We start from the raw sequence: 22,348 nt of genomic DNA, 5'->3' as shown, positions 1-22,348 counted from the left end.
TTTCTATTTCCTCACAAGGCATTTTAAATGAATTGGCTGAAGTACCATTTTAGTCACCCAACTTTTAACTACAAAGTTAATTAGTGTGTTCTCTTTCTCCTTATTAACTACCAAAATACAGCATATAGGATACGAAAACGTTTGAGGAGTAAAATAACCAACAAAAAAAAATTTTAACACAAAAAAACAAAAATACAGCATAAATTATTATTTCAGTTTCTCTATACTGACAATACTTCTATAAACCTTTGAAAAGTTGAAAACTGGTGGGTGAATTTGAACTGTCAAAACATTTAATCTAATGGTTTATGAGACTCCTTTAAGGAACAGAAAAATGAGACAAATCAGTCAAATAAGTAATTCCCGCTCTCCTAAAACAAAAATATCAGTTAAATTCCATTCACTGTAGCAGGCCTAGAATACAGAAGGAAAAAGTGGCCAGTCATCCCAACTGCTTGTCTGAGAATAGCATCTGCACTCTCTGCATCTGGAAATACATTTTAAAAAATCATCTCATAGGATCTATCCACAAAAAGGATTTGTTGTAATTAGAGAAAAGAAAAAGGAAGACAAGAGCTCCTATGTGGCCCCCAGAGGAATATAAGGACTAAGAAACCACAAAATAGAACCGGACCGAAAATGGGAGGAAACCTAAGAGGCCTAAGGATCAAAACTATGTCTTTCATAATCCACTTGGTAATGTACACTAGGAGGGCAATCCTCATCTCTCACCTACACCTTACTATAGGCAGATTACAATCAGATTAATATCTCTATTAAGAAATAATCTCCCTATATTAAAGAAATAGGTATGTTTTGTTTAGGCTTAAAATGTGACATTTTTAAGAACAGAAGGATATGACCGGTATGAGGTATTTTGCTTCAGAGTGAAAGTTGCCCTGAGGCAGGGAGAACATGAAGCTGAGACAGGACTTCCCAAGGGTGGCAGAATAACACTGGATATTTTTCCCCTGAGAACAGAAACATGCCACTGAAACTGTCTCCAGCCTTCTACCAGGACTGTGTGCATGTGACTGTGTATAGAGTATGGTCACAGCTCGCTCTCACATCCTCCTAACCTCAGGCACAGGCTGATGGTTTGCTCTAGGGCTTCAACACGCAGGACACAGGAGCACCACAGTACTCACCTCAGTCACCCTTCCCTATCTAGCCCTCATTTGGATGCCACCACTGACTTCACCTTTCAAAGAGGATTTAAAGCACATTCCACTTGACAATACCAACATTCCTGTATTTGGGATTTATTTATTTAGTTACCCAACTCATACCTGCAAAGTTAATTAGTGTGTTCTCTTTGTGTTAATAGGATAGCTATAGTAAGTGGCTTAACATTCAGCACTCCCTCCTATATACTGATGCCAGGAAACAATCAGTTCCTTTACATTTTCTCTCTCTCCTACTAAAGCAAGCTCCCACAAGGGCAAGGATTAGATATTCCTTTCTGAGACTAGCAGCATCTAGCAGTCACCTGTACTTAGCAGTACTGGTGTTCAAATTAACGCATAAAAAGGAAGAGGCAGAGGTGAAGACAGAGGCAAGAAGTCTATCTCTTGGAACATTAATACTGCCCAGGAGTTGACAAACCTTGGCCTAAAATCCAGTAAATGCATTTTTTGCCCAGGAGTTGACAAACCTTGGCCTAACATCCAGTAAATGCATTTTTACTGGAACTACACAAAGCCCATTCATATACATTTCCCATAGCTGCTTTCCATTCACAACGCAGAATGGAGTACTTCCGTTGAGTGACAGAAATTTTATCTGGCTCCCTTCAGAAAACCATGCTGACCCCTGGTTTACAGCATACATAGGCTGGTTATACTTTTAACAAATTTCAGTTCTGAGTTAATATAAAATATATCTACATTTTAAAATATTTTTAAATACATCTACGATTTTAAATATTTTTAGCATTAATCACCTTTTCTCAAACCAACTCATCAACTATTTTGAAACTATTCATAAAGACCCACTTTTATGAAAACTAACTCTTGGCATATCCAATGATTTTTAAGAAGATAAAGGTTTTAAAGTGTCTCCACTTGTTATCAACCCATCAGTTCTAAGTTTGAACAAAACCATAATTAAAATGAAATAAAAGAGAATAACCAGGTTAACAAATTCCATCCTTCATCTATTTGGCTCCATGGGAAGAAACCAGAACCACAGACTAGAAGGAACGTAAGTGAATGATCAGATCTTACATCAACCAAGGAAGCACATGAACCATTGTGGCAATACAAAACTATCCTTTGAGATTGAGCTGCCTGGAAACTGCCCAAAGAAAGAAGATCTCAACCTGGGATGCTGAGGAGCGGTTCCTGAGAGAGAAAAGTCTAACAAAAGTGATCCCAACAATCCTAAAGAAAACTTGAACTATCTTTACTATTAGCTAAGAGAAGGAAAACAAACACAAAATGACAGTTTGATACACTGTACCTTGCCAATGTTTCATACAGTGTTCGTGCGACTTCCTTATATGCATGAAAATCGTATGGGACAGCTTGAAGATTGGGACATAGTTGTTTAGCATGCCCAAAAAACATTCCGTTCTTAATGCCAAGTTGCCTAGAGAGAGAACAAAACACAAATGGAGTTATTCTAGGAATTTTTAAACTCAAATATTTATCAAATATGTTGGTATCTCCCCATGCCACTAATTTATAATTTCCACTGAACTCCATTCTCAATAGGGGTTAAAGATAGGCATTAAAATTTACAGGCTTGTTTTCCCCCCAAATAAAGTCACAACTGTCTCAACAGTGCAAACATGACACATGTAGATGTGCCAACCATGTCATTAAAAGACCAGGTTTGGCTCTTGTCTGTATCTGAAGCTTTCTCATAAAACTCATACCTCTGGCCCCTTTGCAGAGATGCCAGCATGCCATATGCTGGTGATATCACAACCACCACAGAGCAGGAATATGCTGTCAAAAAGAGGTTTTCTTCCCCTAATACATGGCACAGTTTGGCCAGGGTTCAACCCCCAAAGACAAAGAATATAAACAAAAGAACTACACAAAACAGTGCTATGTGACAAACAGACAAAATGTACTCATCCTATTACCACCCAATTCCCAATTGACCAATTCCATGCTCCTGAAGTGGCTCCACAGTGGTTGAGATGCCAACAGCATTGTACATGGTAGGACATCACTCTGGGCAGGAGCCAGGGTTCCAGAACTTTGAGGGACCTAATTGAAAATGGTAAATTTTAAATCTGTGTGTCTCAATGCCCCACATTACCTTTGATATTTGGAGCATTCACCACAAAACTATAATTATGGAACTATATATAATTAGTAAAATTCTATTTTATCACTCTGTAAAGAATCAAGAAAAAAAATTAGAGTAAAAATAAGCAAAATAATAAAGCAATGTTTCACTAAATTACATATTATTATGTAATACGATAATGGTCATTTGCTGTATCTGTTCAATAAATATTTACTAACTACACAGCATGAAGACAGAATCTCCGTTTTAAGAAACATATATACAAACAATCGCCAATTACTCACAGGCCTCTGGCACCCTCCCAACATTCAGACTCTGAGAGCCAAGAAGGAAGAGTCCTCCAAGAGACTCAGCAGTAGATGCAAAATCACATGCACTTTTTATATTTCTAAAAATAGTAATATTATAAATGGCCTCAGTGCTAAGTCCCTAGTAGATAAGAAATACCTAAGTGGAAGGTAAATGACAGAGTCGTAAAGAAAACAATTCTTAATGTGTCGAGGACTCAGCGAGGTGCTGGGTACAGGATGGCAAATAAAGCAAACTCCATGATGTCCATGGGGACAACCCTGCACTCGCCTAGAAAAGATGGCCTATGGTCAACAAGCTTTGTCCACTAATGCAGGAAAGTAGATACCTAACAGTTTAGACATATATATAGAAACATAAAATAGTTTAGAAACATTATCAGAAACAAAGCAGAAAAAAGGTCTAGTGTTGAAAAGGGTAAACTTCAGGTAATAATTATGCCAGATATATAGATTCAACATGTAAAAGCTGAGTTTACAAATTAAAGATAACTCATTTTTAAAAAATGTGTTTATAAGTCCGGGCACGGTGGCTCACGCCTGTAATCCCAGCACTTTGGGAGGCTGAGGTGGGGAGTTCGAGACCACCCTGACCAACATGGAGAAACCCCATCTCTAATAAAAATTAAAAATTAGCCAGGAGTGGTGGTGCATGCCTGTAATCCCAGCTACTCGGGAGGCTGAGGCAGGAGAATCGCTTGAACCTGGGAGGTGGAGGTTGCGGTGAGCCGAGATCATGCCATTGCACTCCAGCCTGGGCAACAAGAGCAAAACTCCATCTCAAAAAAAAAAACCAAATATGTTTATAGTCCAGGCATGATGGCACACGCCTGTAATCCCAGCACTTTGGGAGGCCAAGGTGGATGGATACCTGAGGTCAGGAGTTTGAGACCAGCCTGGCCAACATGGTGAAACCCTGTTTCTACTAAAAATACAAAAAAAACTAGCTGGGCGTGGTGGGGCGCACCTGTAATCCCAGCTACTCAGGAGGCTGAGGCAGGAGAATTGCTTGAACCTGGGAGTTGGAAGTTGCAGTGAGCCAAGATTGTGCCACTGTACCTCAGCCTGGGCAACAAGAGTGAAACTGTCTCAAAAAAAAAAAAAAAAAAAAGAAAGAAAAAGAAATGTGTTTATAATCCCTGTAAAGATCATGTTCTTATATTTACAATATTTTCATTTTCAAAACATTTATTTATGCAAAAATTTTCCAAGGCACATTACTTAGTAAAGTATGGTACATCTACTTAGGTACTCATGTAAAATGTACCCAGAGAAAACTGTTTAAAAGCCATTAGACACTATAAGGAAGTTAAAAACAAAAAAGGAAAACCTTTTTCCTTTGGCTTGCCTTAGGTTTGCCATACTAAGGGAAGCCAAATACCTTGAAGATGGCTGGGAAATGAGGTTTGTTCCATAGAAAATAAATGAGTAAAGACAATTATAAGAAAGTCCAAAGTGACTCTTCATTACCATGACTCATCTATTACAACTAAAATCCCATGCAGGACAAATTACCAAAACTTCGTTAAGTGTATGCTGCAAAAACAGCTTATTCCCACGTTCAAAGCACAGAGGACATATTCTGTCTGGCAATTGCTTTGTTCAGACAGCTGTATTCGGTGTTGGATTCAACAATATTAAAAACTTGCTGGCCGGGTGCGGTGGCTCACGCCTGTTAATCCCAGCACTTTGGGAGGCCAAGGCGAGCGGATCACGAGGTCAGGAGTTCAAGACCACCCTGGCCAAGATGGTGAAACCCCACCTCTACTAAAAATACAAAAATTAGCTAGGCGTGGTGGCGGGAGCCTGTAATCCCAGCTACTCGGGAGGCTGAGGCAGGAGAATTGCTTCAACCCGGGAAGCAGGGGTTGCAGTGAGCCAAGAAAGGACCACTGCACTCCAGCCTGGGCAACAGAGCAAGACTTCGTCTCCAGGAGGAAAAAAAAATTGCCATCAAACCACTGTCGCTGTCCATTCTACATACTAAAATACATCCATAAAGTAAGAACGGTAGGGGTCCTTACAAAAGCACGTGGAAACGGGGTTTAGAAATTATTTGGCTTTAAAAATCTATGATTCTAGGATGCCTGCGTATCATTACCTATTCATGTACAATCTGCCTTCTTCTCATTTGTTCCATACAAAGTTTGCTCTCCACTGTAAGTATAGGCCAACTACTAACAGCAGTGCAAACTGTGACCCACATATACACATTCTACCTTGTATTTCTACCATTTCATATTCACATTCTATCCTTTGCTGGCCCCGTTATTAGGCTATGTATAGTGAAAACTCACCAGTGCATAAAACTGAGCAGACCATCCCCACAATCTAGCCCCCACTCCAAACTCAGAAACATTTCTCTTATGCAACTACTTGTACCTGTTAAAAAAATTTTCCTCAGAAAAGGAAAATATAACCCGTTGGATGGCCACAAAACAAGTATCCAGAAACTATTTTCTAGAAACTTTCACTGGGAATAGTCTTCTAGAAAACAGAAAATTACAATTAAGGGACAAAAATCTCATGGTTGCACTTTTTTTCTTCAAGTTAAATTCATTTTCATCACTTTATGCATCTTCTTAAACATCTGCACTTAAGTGGCACTTGAATGGCTCACTATATAGTATTGTCCTCATATATTGTCACCCCAATTATTGTGCAAGGCATGAAGCTTGACAGTCACCATCCGTGGATAAACACAAATGCACCATCCAAAGACCCAAGAGAAGCCTAGTGCCTAGACACAATTGTGGCTCCTGGAGTCCAAAGCCACCAGCGCTGATGACACTTTCACCTGGAGGCAGTCCTGCTTCCCAGCCGGCATTCATCTTGGTGGGGACTGGGTGTGAAGGTGTAAAGGGAGGCCCTGCAGAGGCAGTCTAGCAAGGGTAAACGGAGCTTGCATTTTACCAACTAGCGAAATTCAAGGACTGAGAATATTTCTGGGCTTCATCACACCCTCCAGATACTGCACGTAACTGTCCAGCCATCTGAAGTCCAGGCCACCATTCAATAACTTAGTAGGAAAAAAGAGACTACATAAACTCAGCTCTAGAGTGCCTGTGCTAATAAAAAGCAGTATAACAATTCAAAACGTATTTGTATTTGACTTAATTATCATTTAAAGTGAGTTTCAATTCCTTGGCCACAGCATCAAGTGACAATGAAAACCATTAAAACATAATTCTGTCAATGAGAAAGGCAAAGTTAGCCTGGGAGGAAAAGTTTGGCATGTCATGAATGGAAAACAATTTAAAATATAAGCATGCATGTTTAAACTTAATGCTTTTAAATATACTTTAAAAAAAATTAGCAAATTAAAAAAAAAACTATTATGATTAGACGATGCTGAGCTCAAATATCTTTTCTTCAGATTAGATGCTTGAATAGCCACAACTTTGAATCAAGATTAAGAAGATGTAACTAGGCCAGGCGTGGTGACTCATGCCTGTAATCCCAGCACTTTGGGAGGCTGAGGCGGGTGGATCACTAGGCCAGGAGATCGAGACCATCCTGGCCAACAAGGTGAAACCCCGTCTCTACTAAAAAAATACAAAAAAATTAGCTGGGCGTGGTGGCGGGCACCTGTAGTCCCAGCTACTAGGGAGGCTGAGGCAGGGGAATGGCGTGAACCCAGGAGGCAGAGCTTGCAATGAGCTGAGATGGTGCCACTGCACTCCAGCCTGGGCGACAGAGCGAGACTTGTCTCAAAAAAAAAAAAAAAAATGTAACTGATCTAAGACTGTTTCGTTTTGAAATTATTGAATACTTTAACACTTGCCAGCTATGTGTAAGGGCCTGCTGTGTTATACAGGTAAAAATGTCTGTGTTTGGTCGACAGGGAAAAAAAAAATTAAGACTTCTCTTTAATTATTACTCCCTCTACTTTTACAACTATTCCAATTATTTCAAAAAGATTTTTTAAATTATGAGGAATATATATATGTGTGTGTGTGTTTCTTCCTATACTGAAACAGCCAATTGTAATTATGGTTTCAGATCACTACAAGATAAACACCTATTCAAAAAGTTGGTGCTAACAAGCTGACAACACTATTACCACTTTTAAGTGAAGAGATATTAAGAATGTTAATAATTAAATTACTTACAATTGAATAGGCAATTGGGTTTTAACGTTAAAAAAAAACTGAGTATCAGGAAGAATGGATTACAAGAGATTTTTCTTAGCAATAAAAACAAAAGATGAGAGTAAATAAATATTAAAGTCCTCTTCCATTCAAAAACAATCTAATTCTTTTATTTCATGCTTCAAAAGACAATAAAAATGACAATCCCCAATGTCTTTTGGTTCCTACTACAGGACCTATTGGTTCTCATCAGGGAACTACTAAGCTGTTTGTTTAAAGTTATCTAGCACTGGTGAGGGGTTGTGGGGGGCATAAATGAAATGATTTAAGGCTAAAACCATTTATTTCCATAACACGTCTGTAACGTTTAAATCACTGGCCTGACTGGCAGGTCTGAATCCACTTCAAAAGATTACAGTTCAAAAAATTATATAAAAATAATTAACCAAATCATTAAGAATTATAACACATAACTTCTACATACCTGGCCTCATAACTACAAGATGCAATTTCAGCCTTTGACAAAACAGAATCAATTCCATTTGCTTGTGCAGAATCTGGATTCTCCCACAGTGATGAATCTGGTATATCTGCTTTAAAAATTTAAAAAAAATTAATGGTTATTTGTTATAAACTGATTTTCCGTAACTTTTTCAAGAAATTTGTTTTCCATTACTTTCATATAAAAATATTTAGTAAATTCCAAATACAGTTATCTCTATTGGCATTATCTCCTTATCTAATAGAAGAAAACTCTGTAACTCTAAAATGGTTTGCTTCCATTATATTCTTCATCAGCAGATAAAAACTTATAATAAATTCAAAGTGTCCTGGGAGTTGTTTTTTTTAAATACACCAGAAGATAAATATAGAATATCCTATAACACAGTCCCTTGAGGTGGACATGGATGAGAAGTGATCAGGGAGATGAACTCCCTCCTATAACCTTACAAGGACTGTACAGCTCTCGGTAATGGGGAAAAGTTAATGAAAAATATAAACTTCTCTGAATATTCGTTGCTGTTTCCTAAAAGAACTATCTGCAAAACTTAAAGCTAATTAACGTGTACAACAAACATGAAATTCCGACCATCTATCTGATCAAACAATAATTTAGTAGGTCACAAACCATGAAGAGGTTTCATTCTAAATTCAAGCTTTTTCTTTTGAATAGACGTCACATTATCCCCTGCTACAGGTAATTGTATTTTGGTTTAATAATGCATGTTCAATTAAAAACATTCAAGTGTGATCAGAGTATTGATGCTTTAGAAAACACAGCTGGAGCTCAGTGTGGCTTACCAACATGTCTTAACATCCGAACCAAACGTACAACTTTACACAAGAATACAAAAACACACACGCTGGAGAGCCTACTGGCTGCATGCCACTTTACTTCCTTTGCCACCTTTAGCTTCACTAGTAATTAAGAAATAAATTAAAACACAACTTCATCGTAGGTCTCTTGGGATACTACTATTAGGTTCCAAGAAGAGTATGCTGTAAAAAAAACAAAAAAACAAAAAAACAAAAAAAAAACAAAAAAAAAACCACATTCTAAAACCACAATCTCAGCCACATCTCTACTATTATAAACAAAAATACCATTAGTAAAACAAAGCCAAAATATATCACTTCAGCTATTCCAGACAAATCTATTGTGAGTACACTGTAACAATACATAACTAACAAACCCAGCATTTCTCTTCTGTTTATTTCAGACTTACTGTTCTGTGAAAAGTCAGCCAAGTTAATGCACCACCAGGAAAACTGGCAAAGTCTCTGGCTTCATGGGCTTAAACAACTCTTCCTGGTTTGACTAGTAATCATCAACATCTTTCATCTAACTATGCAACCCATACAAGCATTTCTGGATTTCAGCAACCATATATACACAGCATAAATGCAAATCAAACTGACTGGCATCTCAGTGGGGTCAAATCCTACTTGCTTCAAAACAGCTGAGTGTGTAATGTGAGCTATAGTTTCTGACATATGAGTAACATATGCTAGCTATACTATTACAAATTAAAGACAGAATCCCAAGCAGACTACCCAGTGTTTCTGGACGGTTTTAAAAGGCTAAATATAAATTTTAATAGTCCATTCATCTAAGCTGAAAAACTGTAAGAATTTCAGGACTGTCAGTATCACTCTTCAACAGAGGGTGCTACTAGACCCCAAAAAAAGGAGTGCTGAAGCTTGAACAGCCACAACCGTCTTGTAACCATGGTGTAACCATGAGTTATGCCTTACAAGTTGGAGAATTACCTGACTTTGATATCTGAAGGGCTAGTTATCTAAGACACTGTCTTGAAAATAACAGAAAACTTATGCTTGAGGAGAGAACAGTCTCTGTGGTCCATGCGCCCCCAATGCCCTGGCCTGAGAGGCAGCACCATCGTGTTCCTCTCCATTGGGCTGGCTGACCTGTTCCACAGTGCAGCAGAATGCGTGGGTCCCTCCACGAGCGGAGTGAGTTGCTTCATGTGAGATTCAGGGAAATGCAGGGACACACTGTCCTCACTGGAGGGCAAAGTAGAGAACTGCTCATCAAAACTTGACAAACTAGACGGGCACATGGAGAATGTGGAGGAACGGTTGGAGAAATCAGAGGCCAGGACCCAAGTCTGTGAAAAAGAAATCGCTGAGAATAAATCTATGACTAATACGATTTTTAAAACTGTTGTTCTTTAGAATGAAAACTGAAGCTGTCGATGGGATAGAAAACATCTGTATCCTGGAAATCCAGGAAGGGGTAAAAGGCCCCAACCATGAAATTTGGAGCATAAATTGTTCCAAACAATGAGATCATCAATGAGAAGTGCCACTACTGAGTATTGCTCAGGAAGCAGCCTCCAAAAGAAGTCATGGATGGATGAGATACCCTGGTTGCACTGGTCTAATTAAAGAGCTTTTGGATATGACAACTAAGAAACTAAAGTTTCAAAAAGGACTAAGGATGCTATTTGTCCTAATACGTTGTCTAGACATATAAGCCAAACATTAGACTGATCTTTTTTTTTTTTTCAAAGCTAGTGCACAGAAGCCAAAGATTCTAATTCCTAAACTGATCCTCAATATTTTTCTATTTGGTGCCATGTCTGATAATGACCCAGAGAAAGAAAGATCAGGGAATAACAAGCAAAGAGGAACAAAAGCATTGAAAAAAGCTCTGAGCACAAGCTTAGTTGTAATCAAATTTTATAATAAAGGATAATCTATTCATTTTATATGTAGCAAATAATCTGGTGAGCTCCTAATGCATGAAAAGGCTTAGCATATAAAAGTAAATGGCATCAAGTTAAAGTAAGAGTATAAAATACAAACTGTCATATCACCTTTTCTAGTGACGGGACAATCTCCTTTTGACAGTTTTCAATGGCAAGTGAAATTTAAATATGTCTCCTAATACTTCCCTTCTGGTTTACCACCCACATTTAGATGTGAAGGGGATGTGATTATAGAAGGTCATTAAAATGTTGTAAAAATTAGGTGACTAAACTGATGAAGACAATTAAGTAACCAATGACAGTATTGTGTTAATAAACCATTTATAGTAAGATTGTAACAGAAGAAAAGACAAAAGAGAACTAGCTCTCTGCTACTCCTAAGGAATGTGAGCTTGTCAAGGTCACAATTTTAAATGTAGACTGCCGACAGAAGGACGTGTGTAGCAAGACTGCCCACCAGAGAGACTCTGAGCACTGAAGATGCTACTGCACGTATATACATGGTGGTTTCTCTTCTTTCTACATTCTTTAGTATTTCATAAATGCCTAATATATGACAAGTATTGTGTACTTCCTTAAGCTATTTATTTCTTATTTTCTAGAACTTAAGATTTCACCTGTTTAATAGCACATAGAAAATACAAAAAGAAAAACCAACCTACCACACAAACCATACTACCAATACTTAAACTACCTATACCATAATACAACTAAATGTCAAGTTCAGTAACAGCTACTCCACACCTACTCATGACACACAAAATTCTAGAATCTCAAAAATCTCTGCAAAGATTTAAAGACCAAGAAAACATTTATAAAACTTGGAAATAAATGTACACACAAAGCGTAAACATGTATCTACAATTATGTTCTTTCATACTTAAGACCACATAAACAGATGATCAAAACCAACAAAAAGACTATAATCCCAAAAACGGTCCTCAGAGATGTTCGCTGGCTTTCCTTTTGCCTTAATTTCATTGGAGTCATTGTGACAAGTAAGCCCAACGTTTTATAACTGACAACAAGGGCACTGAAATAACTGCAGTAAAACTAAACTGCATGCTTTCCATTTCACTGTATATCTAACTTCTGACTACTTTCTGGGTAATATATTTCTGAGAAACTAATTTTAAAAATTCTCTTTGGCTTTGCAAAACAACCATGAGAAAACGAATCAATTATTTAAAAAATTTAATTTCTAAGAAAACATTTCTCAGCGAATTTACTCAGGGGAAGAAAGTAATAGACACATGAAAATCTTAGTAAGTATCATGACTAGTACAACTTATGATTTTGCTTAATAATATCCAAAATTAAAAAGTCAAGAGAGGCAACAAGGTTATATCTCATAACAAATAGGTTCACTAAAGGATATGGAGAATGATTACTGGTGTTCACTTTTAATTCCAATAAATTAAAAGTTCTACTGTTTGTTATCCTACTTCCTCATACAAATATCTTGAGCAACACAAACTTTAACATTCTTACTGTGATGCAATAACCAAATGACCAGTAATTAACTCTCACAATACACAGAGGCTTCTTTAAAATTATGCCCTTGATTTTTATCCCCAATCTAAATTTATACAAAGCAAATCAATCATATCTTGTAAAACATTCTTCACTCTCTATTTCAGGAAAATGTCACCCTCCAATTCAACAAAACCTAACAGTTGAAATCCTTAAAAGCCCTGAATGAAAAAGCTAATTGCTACAACTCTGCTCTCATTTCTGTAACAACCATGCCAATAGCAAAATCCAGAAGCCGTCCACAGGAGCACTAAGACTTCAAAGACAGCTCATTTGTACCTGCTTTGCCTTTCAGGATTTTATTCTGGTAATACTGCCACTCCAGCTGGGGGTTAGCGCCAGGACGTAAAGGTGCCCTTCCTGTGCCTCTGTTACTTGTAACAGCCACTGGTTTGCCTGTGAGGAAAATATTAAATTATTTCTGCATATGGGTACAGGAATGTTAACAACATGTAAGCAAAACTTTTTCAAATGATTTTTAAAACATGCCTTTTTTTTTCTTTACCTTTACTTATGACATTAATCCTTAAAGAAGCTAATACTTTAAAGACTATCAATCACCATGTAAATGTCATCTAAGTTTCTCAGCACCTCCAAAAAAGCCAATTATTTGTGACCATTCTGATACATTTTTTCAGCCTGAAAGCAGCAGTCAACTCAGCCTTCCAGGGTTTTTGTTTGATTTCGTATTGTAGAAAACAGGCAACTCAAGACTCTAGATTCAGACATTAAGTGGTGGGGAAAGAAAAACTAAGTATACTTTTTTTGTATTTCTAGAGTTAACATCTATACTTCTCTCTCAATTTTACAGCAACAGAAACTAAATACATACACATCGGAATCACAATCTGACCTACCACATTATCAAACATGAGCATACAGCCCCTCAATTTTTGCTTTAGTATAAACTTACTTTCCTGTATCATTTCCTTTTGTATGTGTGTTAAGTTACAAGCTTACTCTAACTTTGTAAAGCAACAGCATGGATAAATATGTATTTACTCAATGCATTATTCTGAGGACCAATAAATAAAATCAACAATGCATTAAAAAGTTACTCTATTCTAACAAGAACTCCTTTCAGAGCTGAGGAACCACTACCCATGACAAAAATAAAGTCCTGGTATTAACACAGCAGCTTCTGTGCCACAGTGATTCCTTATTTAAGGGAAGAAAACACTAAGTTGTCTCTTTCAGACAGAGGCAAACACTGGAAAACCCAGAATGTATGCTTTTCAAAGTACTAACTAGTTCACAAATATCTGCAATTTCACTAAGACAAAGACTGTCCACACGACTTAACATATTTTAGCAATATTCAATAATGCAAAATTATCCTACAATCAAAACGCTGGGATGTTCATGGGCATCAAGACAGTTAATCAAGTTATTTGCTCAAAAGAGAAAGCATAATGACCCAAGTCTCACAGACAAGAGCCACCATAAAATTTCCATTCATTAACAAGGAATACAGATACAAATTTAGAAAATGCCCAATATAGATCCTGCCTACATTAGTCTTCGATGACATATCCTTCAGGTGAAGATGAATATTGTTCCCTGAAGATCTCTACAGGGAGAAAGAAAAACTCTAATTCCCCTATACCTTCCTTGATAATTGAATACAGAAAATTTGGAAAAATTGATTTTCCCAAGAAAAATCACAATTTTTTAAAAAAAGATTTTGTAAACTCTTTGAATATGTATTTACAACAATATATCAATTTTCTTAAAACATAAGCAAGAATACAGACCTTTGAGATCTGGTCTATTTCGTATACCCACTGACACAAAGAAGCAATCCATATCAACATGCATTATACAGCTCTGATGTCTGGGAGAATTCAATACTGACATATCTCCTAGAAGGAAAAAGACAGCATTCAAACCCCAAGCTAATTTTTATTATTTAAAACATCAGGTCTAGTTAATTTTAGAAACTATATTTAAAACATGCTTCACCCAGAATGGAGTCTTTTTAAAAAACCAGAAATGACTACAGATTATTGCTATCACCTCAAGAGAAGCCCAATTTAATTAAGTCTCTAATTAGTTTGTCAAAAAGTACATCTTAAAATTATTTCATTGTGCTGATTATTTTATAAAAATACAAAGGTGTTGGCATACATTTAGTTACATGAAGCTAAGTAAAACTTATCTTGATGATCATTATTCCATGCAATCTATAAACACGCCTGGATAAAATAACAACAATAAAAATGGCTACTATTATCCAGTGCTTGGTAGGTGTCAGGCACTGCTGTTAAGAGGTTTACATGTATGTATTTATTTAAATTCTTACAACTATGAGGTAGGTAACCGTATCATCTCCATTCTGTAGACTAAAAGTTTAAGTCACACAGCCTATTATTAAGTGGTTGAGCTGTGATCCTGTCCCAAGCAGTCTGATTCCTGAGCCTTAAAACTACCATGTTGCTGTTCTAAGTACTTGAAAAACAGTCTATAAAACATAAATCTGTAAATTTTTACCCTTATGCCATTAAATACTATTAAAGATCAGAGCTGAATGACATAGACCACATTTAAGGAGATAAAGGTGAGTGTCCTCACCTAAGGACAAAAGCTTCTAATCATCCTGAGCTACAATGAGATTCATCAGGGTCATTTTAACCCTAATCCAGGCACAAGCAGAGCTTTCCTCTATTATCAGTCTCATCCTTAGACTTTTCCTCTGGTCCTCTAAGATACACAAGTTCTGGAAATAAGAACCCTGAGCTTGTAAAAAGTTCTGATCTCATAAAGGAGTTTTTCTCAGGCTTGAAAATATTAGTACTGAGGGTTAGTCTTTATAATAGGCTTCCAAAAACAGATATCCTCTAGCAGTTTTGGACCACTCCATTTATATTGTGCCTGCGATAGATAGCATGTACCTAGTTCTCCCCACTTTTTTTTGTGTGTGTGTGATAGGGTCTCACTGTGTTGCCCCATCTGAAGTGCAGTGGTGGAATCTGCAGCCTCAACCTCCAGGGCTCAAACAATCCTCCCGCCTCAGCCTTCCAAGTAGCTGGGACCACAGGCCCGTGCCACCATGCCAATTTTTTTTTTCTTTTTGATAGAGACAGGGTCTCACTGTGTTGCCCAGGTTGGTCTTGAACTCCTGGGCTCAAGCAATCCTCCTGCCTCAGCCTCCCCAAGTGTGGGAATTACAGGCATGAGCCACCGTGCCCAGCCTGCTCATGTATTCTTAAGCTCACAACCCCATGAGGCAAACATCGTGGACTATCTATCACTTCTCTTCACAAAGAAAACTAAGACTCAGAGAGGTGAACCAACTTGTCCATAGTCCTGCAGCATAAGAGTGGCAGAGTAAGGATTCAGATTCATGCTAAACTATCTAACTCCAAAGCCAGGTACTTCCTTACTGCCCTCTATATTATCTCAAATGATTCATAAAATAATCACAATTCTGCTGTATAGAAGTATTTTTCAAAGTATCACATAAACATAATGCAAGCAACTCAAAATAATGCTTTTAAACATTCAAGTAGTACAGAATGCATAAGCCAAATATCTACCAAATGCTTTCGCACAATAACAAAATTTCTCATTTTATTCCCACTCATAGAACTAATTAATCATAGTTCTCTGAAGCATTCAGAATTAAATAACCTTCAGGTAACAAGGCCAAGACATGATGTAAGGATAATCTAGTATCTATATTATTCTGAAATATTTCCTAAATGCCAAAAAGCATTTTTTGACTAAAAGTACGTAGGAATACATCAAACTCAGTAAAACATAACAGAAAACACCCCACATAGAGTCTCTATCACTTTCTAGGACAGAACCATGAGCTTCTCTCTATACCTCAGTTTCCACAGCTATAAATTAAAGGATAGTATTAATCTCTGAGGTCTCTCCCCATAAAAAAATCCTATAATCTGTAAAAGGAACTTAAACTTCAAACCAGATACTAATTTATGACTGGCACAGAAACACAGTCTGCCACTGTGTTTGCATTTGTTTTTGATAACAAGAAAAGTATTAAAATTCAAAATACAATGAACCAATGCACTTAGATGTCAAATAACCTCACTGAAAGTTTACTACTGTTAATTATAACAGCTCTATGTCAAAACTTATTTAAAAAATCATTATGATGCAAGCTTCTAGAAATTTAACAATTCCTCTTATCAAACCAATTGCATTCTTACAGGGGTTTAAGCATTGGATAGATGTTACATTAACACAGTTCAAAACTTCACCAACCGGTAAGGTCTACATGAGGAATGAATGCTCAGAATCCCAACCATCTTACTGTTTAAATTCTCTGAAAATTTTCAGTCAGCCACAATTAAATCTAATTGTTTTAAAAACATTTTAATAAATAAGCTTTCTATAATGTTATGCTTACTGTAGATTACATGACTTGACATTCTGAGACTTTTATATTATGAAAACTTCATATTGACCAGAAATACCAATAATAGCGTAAGAGCAAAATGATCAAGCGTGACTGTTTCTTAAGAAAACAATTTTAGTAAGTATCTACCTGTGTCAGTTACAACAAGTGCAGACCTGCCTGTTTTCATTTTTTTTAACTTTTCCCTTCCTGGAAAGATACCATTACTTTGTCTTTGTAGGGTATTGACAAACTCAGTCAATTCACACTTCCACATTGATATGTGATGCAGTCTTGAATGAGAATAGAAGTTTGAAATAAAATTGCAGTCTGAAGGTTTGGATGGCACTGAAGGTGCTGCCTTGCTAAGAGTAGATACTGAAGAAGTGCTTTTTGTGCTTGAAGGCCCCTGAACAGTGGAGTGGTGAGCACCATTGATTTTAGTGTTACTGTGCAAAGGTGATAATGAGAAAGAATTAGTTCTGTGTGGATTCCGCAAAGCATCTGTGTTTCTGGTGCTTTGCTGCAACTGCTGCAGAGTGCAGTCTCTGAAATCAGTGCTGCTCTTCTCAGCCTTATCCTCCTCCTGGGAAGAGGCTGGAGAAAGCCTGCTGGCAACACTGTTGACCATGGGCACCAAGCAATCCTGTGTCTTTAAGGCACCATTAGAGCTAGAAGTGTGTCCATTAAAAATGGCAGTGCTGCCTCTGGGATGAGGAATTCCATTCTGTTTCCTTCCCGGAGAGGTCTGTTCCAGATCCACAAAACTAAAATCATTATTTTCGTCTTCTTCATTCCAACTGTTCATGCCATTGACTTTGACTTCATTTTCTGTTTCAATCTTCTTAACGATGTGATTTCTAAAGCAGGAAAAAAATTTTAAGTTAATACTGTCTGACTTTTAGGTTAAAACAATTTTTTCATTTCAACATTTTCTTAGTGGCACACACTTTGGTATTTCTCTCTTTAGAAACAGGAAACTTTTTTTTTTTTTTTTTTGAGACGGGGTCTCACTCTGTTGCCCAGGCTGGAGTGCAGTGGCACAATCTCAATTCGCTGCAAGCACGGCTTCCCAGGTTCACGCCATTCTCCTGCCTCAGCCTCCGGAGTAGCTGGGACTACAGGTGCCCGCCACCATGCTGGGCTAATTTCTTTTTGCATTTTTAGTAGAGACGGGGTTTCACCGTGTTAGCCAGGATGGTCTCGATCTCCTGACCTCGTGATCCGCCTGCCTCGACCTCCCAAAGTGCTGGGATTACAGGCTTGAGCCACCTCGCCCAGCCAGGAAATTCTTATATTGAATATTGACAATGAAAAAAAACCCTGAAAATTAAACCACAAACTTTATATTCTGATTTGACAAAAGATCATTCTTTGCAAAAGTAGCAAGGTAACTAGAAAAATTCTAGAATATTAACAGCCCTTTAGGTGTTTTTTGTTTGTTTTTTATTTTCACTTCAGATAGTACCAAAGAAGAAATAAAATAGAATATTTCTCATGGCTGAAGAAAAACCCAAAAAACTTTTCAATTATTTTTTCCATAAAGAATTCATTGGAATCTATAAGCTCTAAATATCCAGAGTTCTGAAGCACAGTGCTTGGCATTTACTACATGGTCAATAAATATCTGCTGAATTAATATACTACAAATAACTTCCACAAAAATGGATTTTAAAACCTTACTTGAATTCTTATTCCTAGCTTTAGTTTTTATGAAAGGTACTATTCGACACATTAAATCCAGTATGAAGCCAGCTAGTTTCAGTAGGAAACAAAGTGACTATATTGATTAACCTATTAATGAGCTAACTGTTGCACAAGTAGACAAAAAGTAAAGCCATGTCAATGTGTGGGGGTAATTCAGTAAAATTTACACCCAGAAAAATGAGGACACTTGCCTTATTGACAAGGGAAATTGCACTTCATTTTAAGAAATGCACATTTAGGGCCGGGCGCGGTGGCTCAAGCCTGTAATCCCAGCACTTTGGGAGGCCGAGACGGGCGGATCACGAGGTCAGGAGATCGAGACCATCCTGGCTAACACGGTGAAACCCCGTCTCTACTAAAAATACAAAAACTTAGCCGGGCGTGGCGGCGGGCGCCTGTAGTCCCAGCTACTCGGGAGGCTGAGGCAGGAGAATGGCGTGAACCCGGGAGGCGGAGCTTGCAGTGAGCTGAGATCCGGCCACTGCACTCCAGCCTGGGTGACAGAGCGAGACTCCGTCTCAAAAAAAAAAAAAAAAAAAAAAAAAGAAATGCACATTTAGATGCCAGGGTGGTACAAGGCAATCTGGACCAAGTTTCCTGACGACAGCTTTATAAATGTAGAACCTATGACATATGTTATGCTAAAGTCACATCCTGGCTCCTCTAGACGTTTGTTTAGAAATGCATTCACAAGAATCATCTAAGTAACAAAAACAAAAACCTGAATTACAAAGCAGTAATTCATTCTACTTAGAAATGTCCAAATGTCCATAGCATTAATTCAATTACAGCGCAGGCTCCAGATGTAGGGCTACCCTACAGAGTAGTAAGCCACAGGTGAAATTACCACAGTATTACCAGGTTCCACCAAAAGTCCCTCATCCTAATACCAAACTGGTTTCTCAGTAATGAGAGCCTGACTACACAGAAAATCTCCACAAGCTGGATGATCACCCATTTCAGGGTTAGCTCAGGCCCTGGCTAAACATCACATGGAATGTGACAGGCAACTCTGAGTAGATGCCATCCTCACAGATGATCATGCCAGTGAAGGGGAAAAAGACAAACTGGATATGATTAAAAGAAGAAAAAAGAAAACTTAATTTGTCACATGCAGAGAAAGCCTCTTGAGATAAAGAGAACGCAAGGGAGCAAAATGTCACAGATGAGCATTTCAAAGAAATGTACAAAATGTACTGAATATACCCCCCAAAAAACCCCAGAAAACAACAAAAGTGATGTATGTCAGAAAGTCTTACATCTAGTTTTGTGTCAAAAACATTAAGATCCTTTACATGCATTATAGCAACACATCCAACAGAAATCCATATACTGGCAGGAAAATACATTGTTAACATACATTCTTCCTGTACTATATAGTTTCTCAGCCTAGACAAATGGACATTTGCAAAGTAGCTGTACTGGAAATATCATGGGTAGAGCTACATTTCTTAGGCAATGGCATAAATGTATTAAGTAAAATCTAATAGGTAATTTCTTCCTAAAAGTGTCACAAAGAAGATCTTGAAAAAACATATCTATTTTCTACTTTTATTAATGTGGGTAAGAAGAGAAAGATAAAGCTATGTATTCTGTGAAAAGGTTTTCTGGTATTATTTGCTATATACCTTGATACCACATTAGAAAAATTAAAAGCTATAGGTAACATGAAAAATATTTGAATACGTTTGTGAGTACAAGTTAAATAACAAATGACAACAAAAATTACAGAAGGCAGTGATACTGGATCCTCTCAGATTAATTAGACTCCTGGTCTTTTCGGAAAAAAAAAATATATCCAACTCGCAAAGCAAGCAATTTAATAAAGAGAAGGCTAACAAAAATGAATCACTTGATATACAAGGTAAGGCAACCCACCAATTAATTGTGAAACCAATTTATCCAGGGTTGCAACTAAAGCTTTTATCAATATTAAAAAAAAAAAAAAGCAGCCACACGGAATAAAGTCTAGGTTCACTCTCAATTCTATAACCAAGGGTCACCAACTAAACTTCCACTTATATATTTACATATTTAGAATTGTAGTTATGAATTTTGAATTTTTCAAAAATAACCCAGACGTGTTAACATGTTCATTGTCTTTTTATGCATGGAACACAACAAAAATACAGCTGGTGCAGTTAGTTCAGTTTTTGAGAAAGCAATACAAATTACTTGAGGAAATAATTACTTTCATGAAAATCCACGAAAAAACTTAATAACAATTAAGATCCACTAGCTTAAGGTGAGAAACTAGTATGAATGTAAAATCTTACTTACATGTATGAAATTTTCATAAAAATAATTCATTTTTAGGTAAGACACTCATACACATATATTTCAACATATTCATTATAAGTGAATAGCCAGGGTTTGTATCTGCTTCTGTCTGTCTGTAACAGAGCAGGCGCCATGCTCACTGATAAAAACCAGCTTTGCGGCCAGGCGTGGTGGCTCCTGCCTGTAACCTCAGCACTTTGGGAGGTCGAGGAGGGTAGATCACAAGGTCAGGAGTTTGAGACCAGCCTGGCCAAGATGGTGAAACCCCACTTCTACTAAAAATACAAAAATTAGCTAGGTGTGGTGGTACACGCCAGTAATGGGGGAGGCTGAGGCAGGATAATCACTTGAACCTTGGAGGCAGAGGTTGTAATGAGCCTAGATTGTACCATTGCACTCCAGCCTGGGCAACAAGAGCAAAACTCCGTCTTAAAAAACAAAACAAAACAAAACAAACAAACAAAAAAAAACCCAGCTTTGCAGTAATCCCCAACTAGACAAACTTACACCCTGTTGTTGAACTGTTTGGCTATATTGCTTGGACCTGGCACAGGATCCTCAGGTCTGCATACAGGATTAAAGCTGAGACCCTTCTGCACACTGGACTGCTTGGTGTACAGCTGATATGGAATGTAGGAGAGGAGTCGTCCAGCTTTGATGCTGAAACAAAAAGCAACATCAATTTAGAGTTCCATACTTGGTGACAATGAGCTTCACGAAAAAAAATCAATGTCTTCAAAGATACAGTATTTCACCAACAACAGGCCATCATCTGTTTTCCTAGTTTATTCCTTCCTGCTCAGTTTTAGTGGTCCCAATACAATATGATCTTAGAGTGGGGAAAAACTGCAAGCACAGAGCTGAACTAGTCAATATTTTAATCCTCATGACTTTATATTTTCCACCCTGTCAACAGTTAAGAAAGAATCTTTAAGACTTCATCAAAATCTCATCTCATATATTAAGGTTTTCCAGGATAAGTAAACTGAATAAGGATTCTAAATTTCCAAATTCATGTCAGAAACTTAATAAAAATATAGGACAAACTAAAGAATCTCAACTTCAAGAGTAATAATTTATACTATTTTTTTGTATACAGGAATGGTAAGAGCCAAGGCCATTTGAAGATATGAACTCTACAGGGGCCAAAACTACCATGTACATCCTCACAGCATATCACACATCACCACTCAAATCCAGGGAACACCAGTATTACAATGCTAGGTGGTACTAGCACTGTAACCGAAGCTCCCAAATGTCTGCTTCCTTGTGTACTTCAGAACTAAAACTAATTTGACTGCAGTATCTTAAACTGATATTTTCTTGCTAATAAACTGAGTTATATATGGCTACTCTACCTTTAAAATTATCATTTAACTTCAAATTTAAAAACAACCAATCAATATACTTAGGCTATCATCCAAATTTCAAAACAAGCTCCTTTAACAAATTAGAAAATATTTCAAAACAACCTCTGGATTTTAAACCTAAAATATATACCAAGGAATCATCACTTAGTTATTTAGAAAAAGACTGATAAATAACATGATAAAAATACATTTCTTATTGTCT

The 22,348-nt window shown here is 37.3% G+C and overlaps 1 protein-coding gene across 2 annotated transcripts in view; it reads right to left on the bottom strand.

The window, feature by feature from the left end:
* Nucleotides 1-22,348, bottom strand: part of REV1 (REV1, DNA directed polymerase) — an 89,987-nt gene that overhangs the window by 20,511 nt on the left and 47,128 nt on the right. Inside the window, exons 5-10 of one of the 2 annotated variants that reach the window (XM_025355078.1) lie at nt 21,284-21,436; nt 16,940-17,649; nt 14,181-14,288; nt 12,706-12,822; nt 8,145-8,253; nt 2,461-2,589 (exon numbers count right to left, since the gene is read on the bottom strand). In XM_025355078.1, the coding sequence (XP_025210863.1) occupies nt 2,461-2,589; nt 8,145-8,253; nt 12,706-12,822; nt 14,181-14,288; nt 16,940-17,649; nt 21,284-21,436 (1,326 nt within the window). The remainder of the gene's footprint in view (nt 1-2,460; nt 2,590-8,144; nt 8,254-12,705; nt 12,823-14,180; nt 14,289-16,939; nt 17,650-21,283; nt 21,437-22,348) is intronic. The other variant, XM_025355079.1, reaches the window with a different exon arrangement.

The sequence above is a fragment of the Theropithecus gelada genome, chromosome 13 (assembly GCF_003255815.1).
Source record: "Theropithecus gelada isolate Dixy chromosome 13, Tgel_1.0, whole genome shotgun sequence".
In the NCBI taxonomy this organism is placed as follows: Eukaryota; Metazoa; Chordata; class Mammalia; order Primates; family Cercopithecidae; genus Theropithecus; species Theropithecus gelada.
This window is presented reverse-complemented; position numbering and strand designations above follow the sequence as displayed.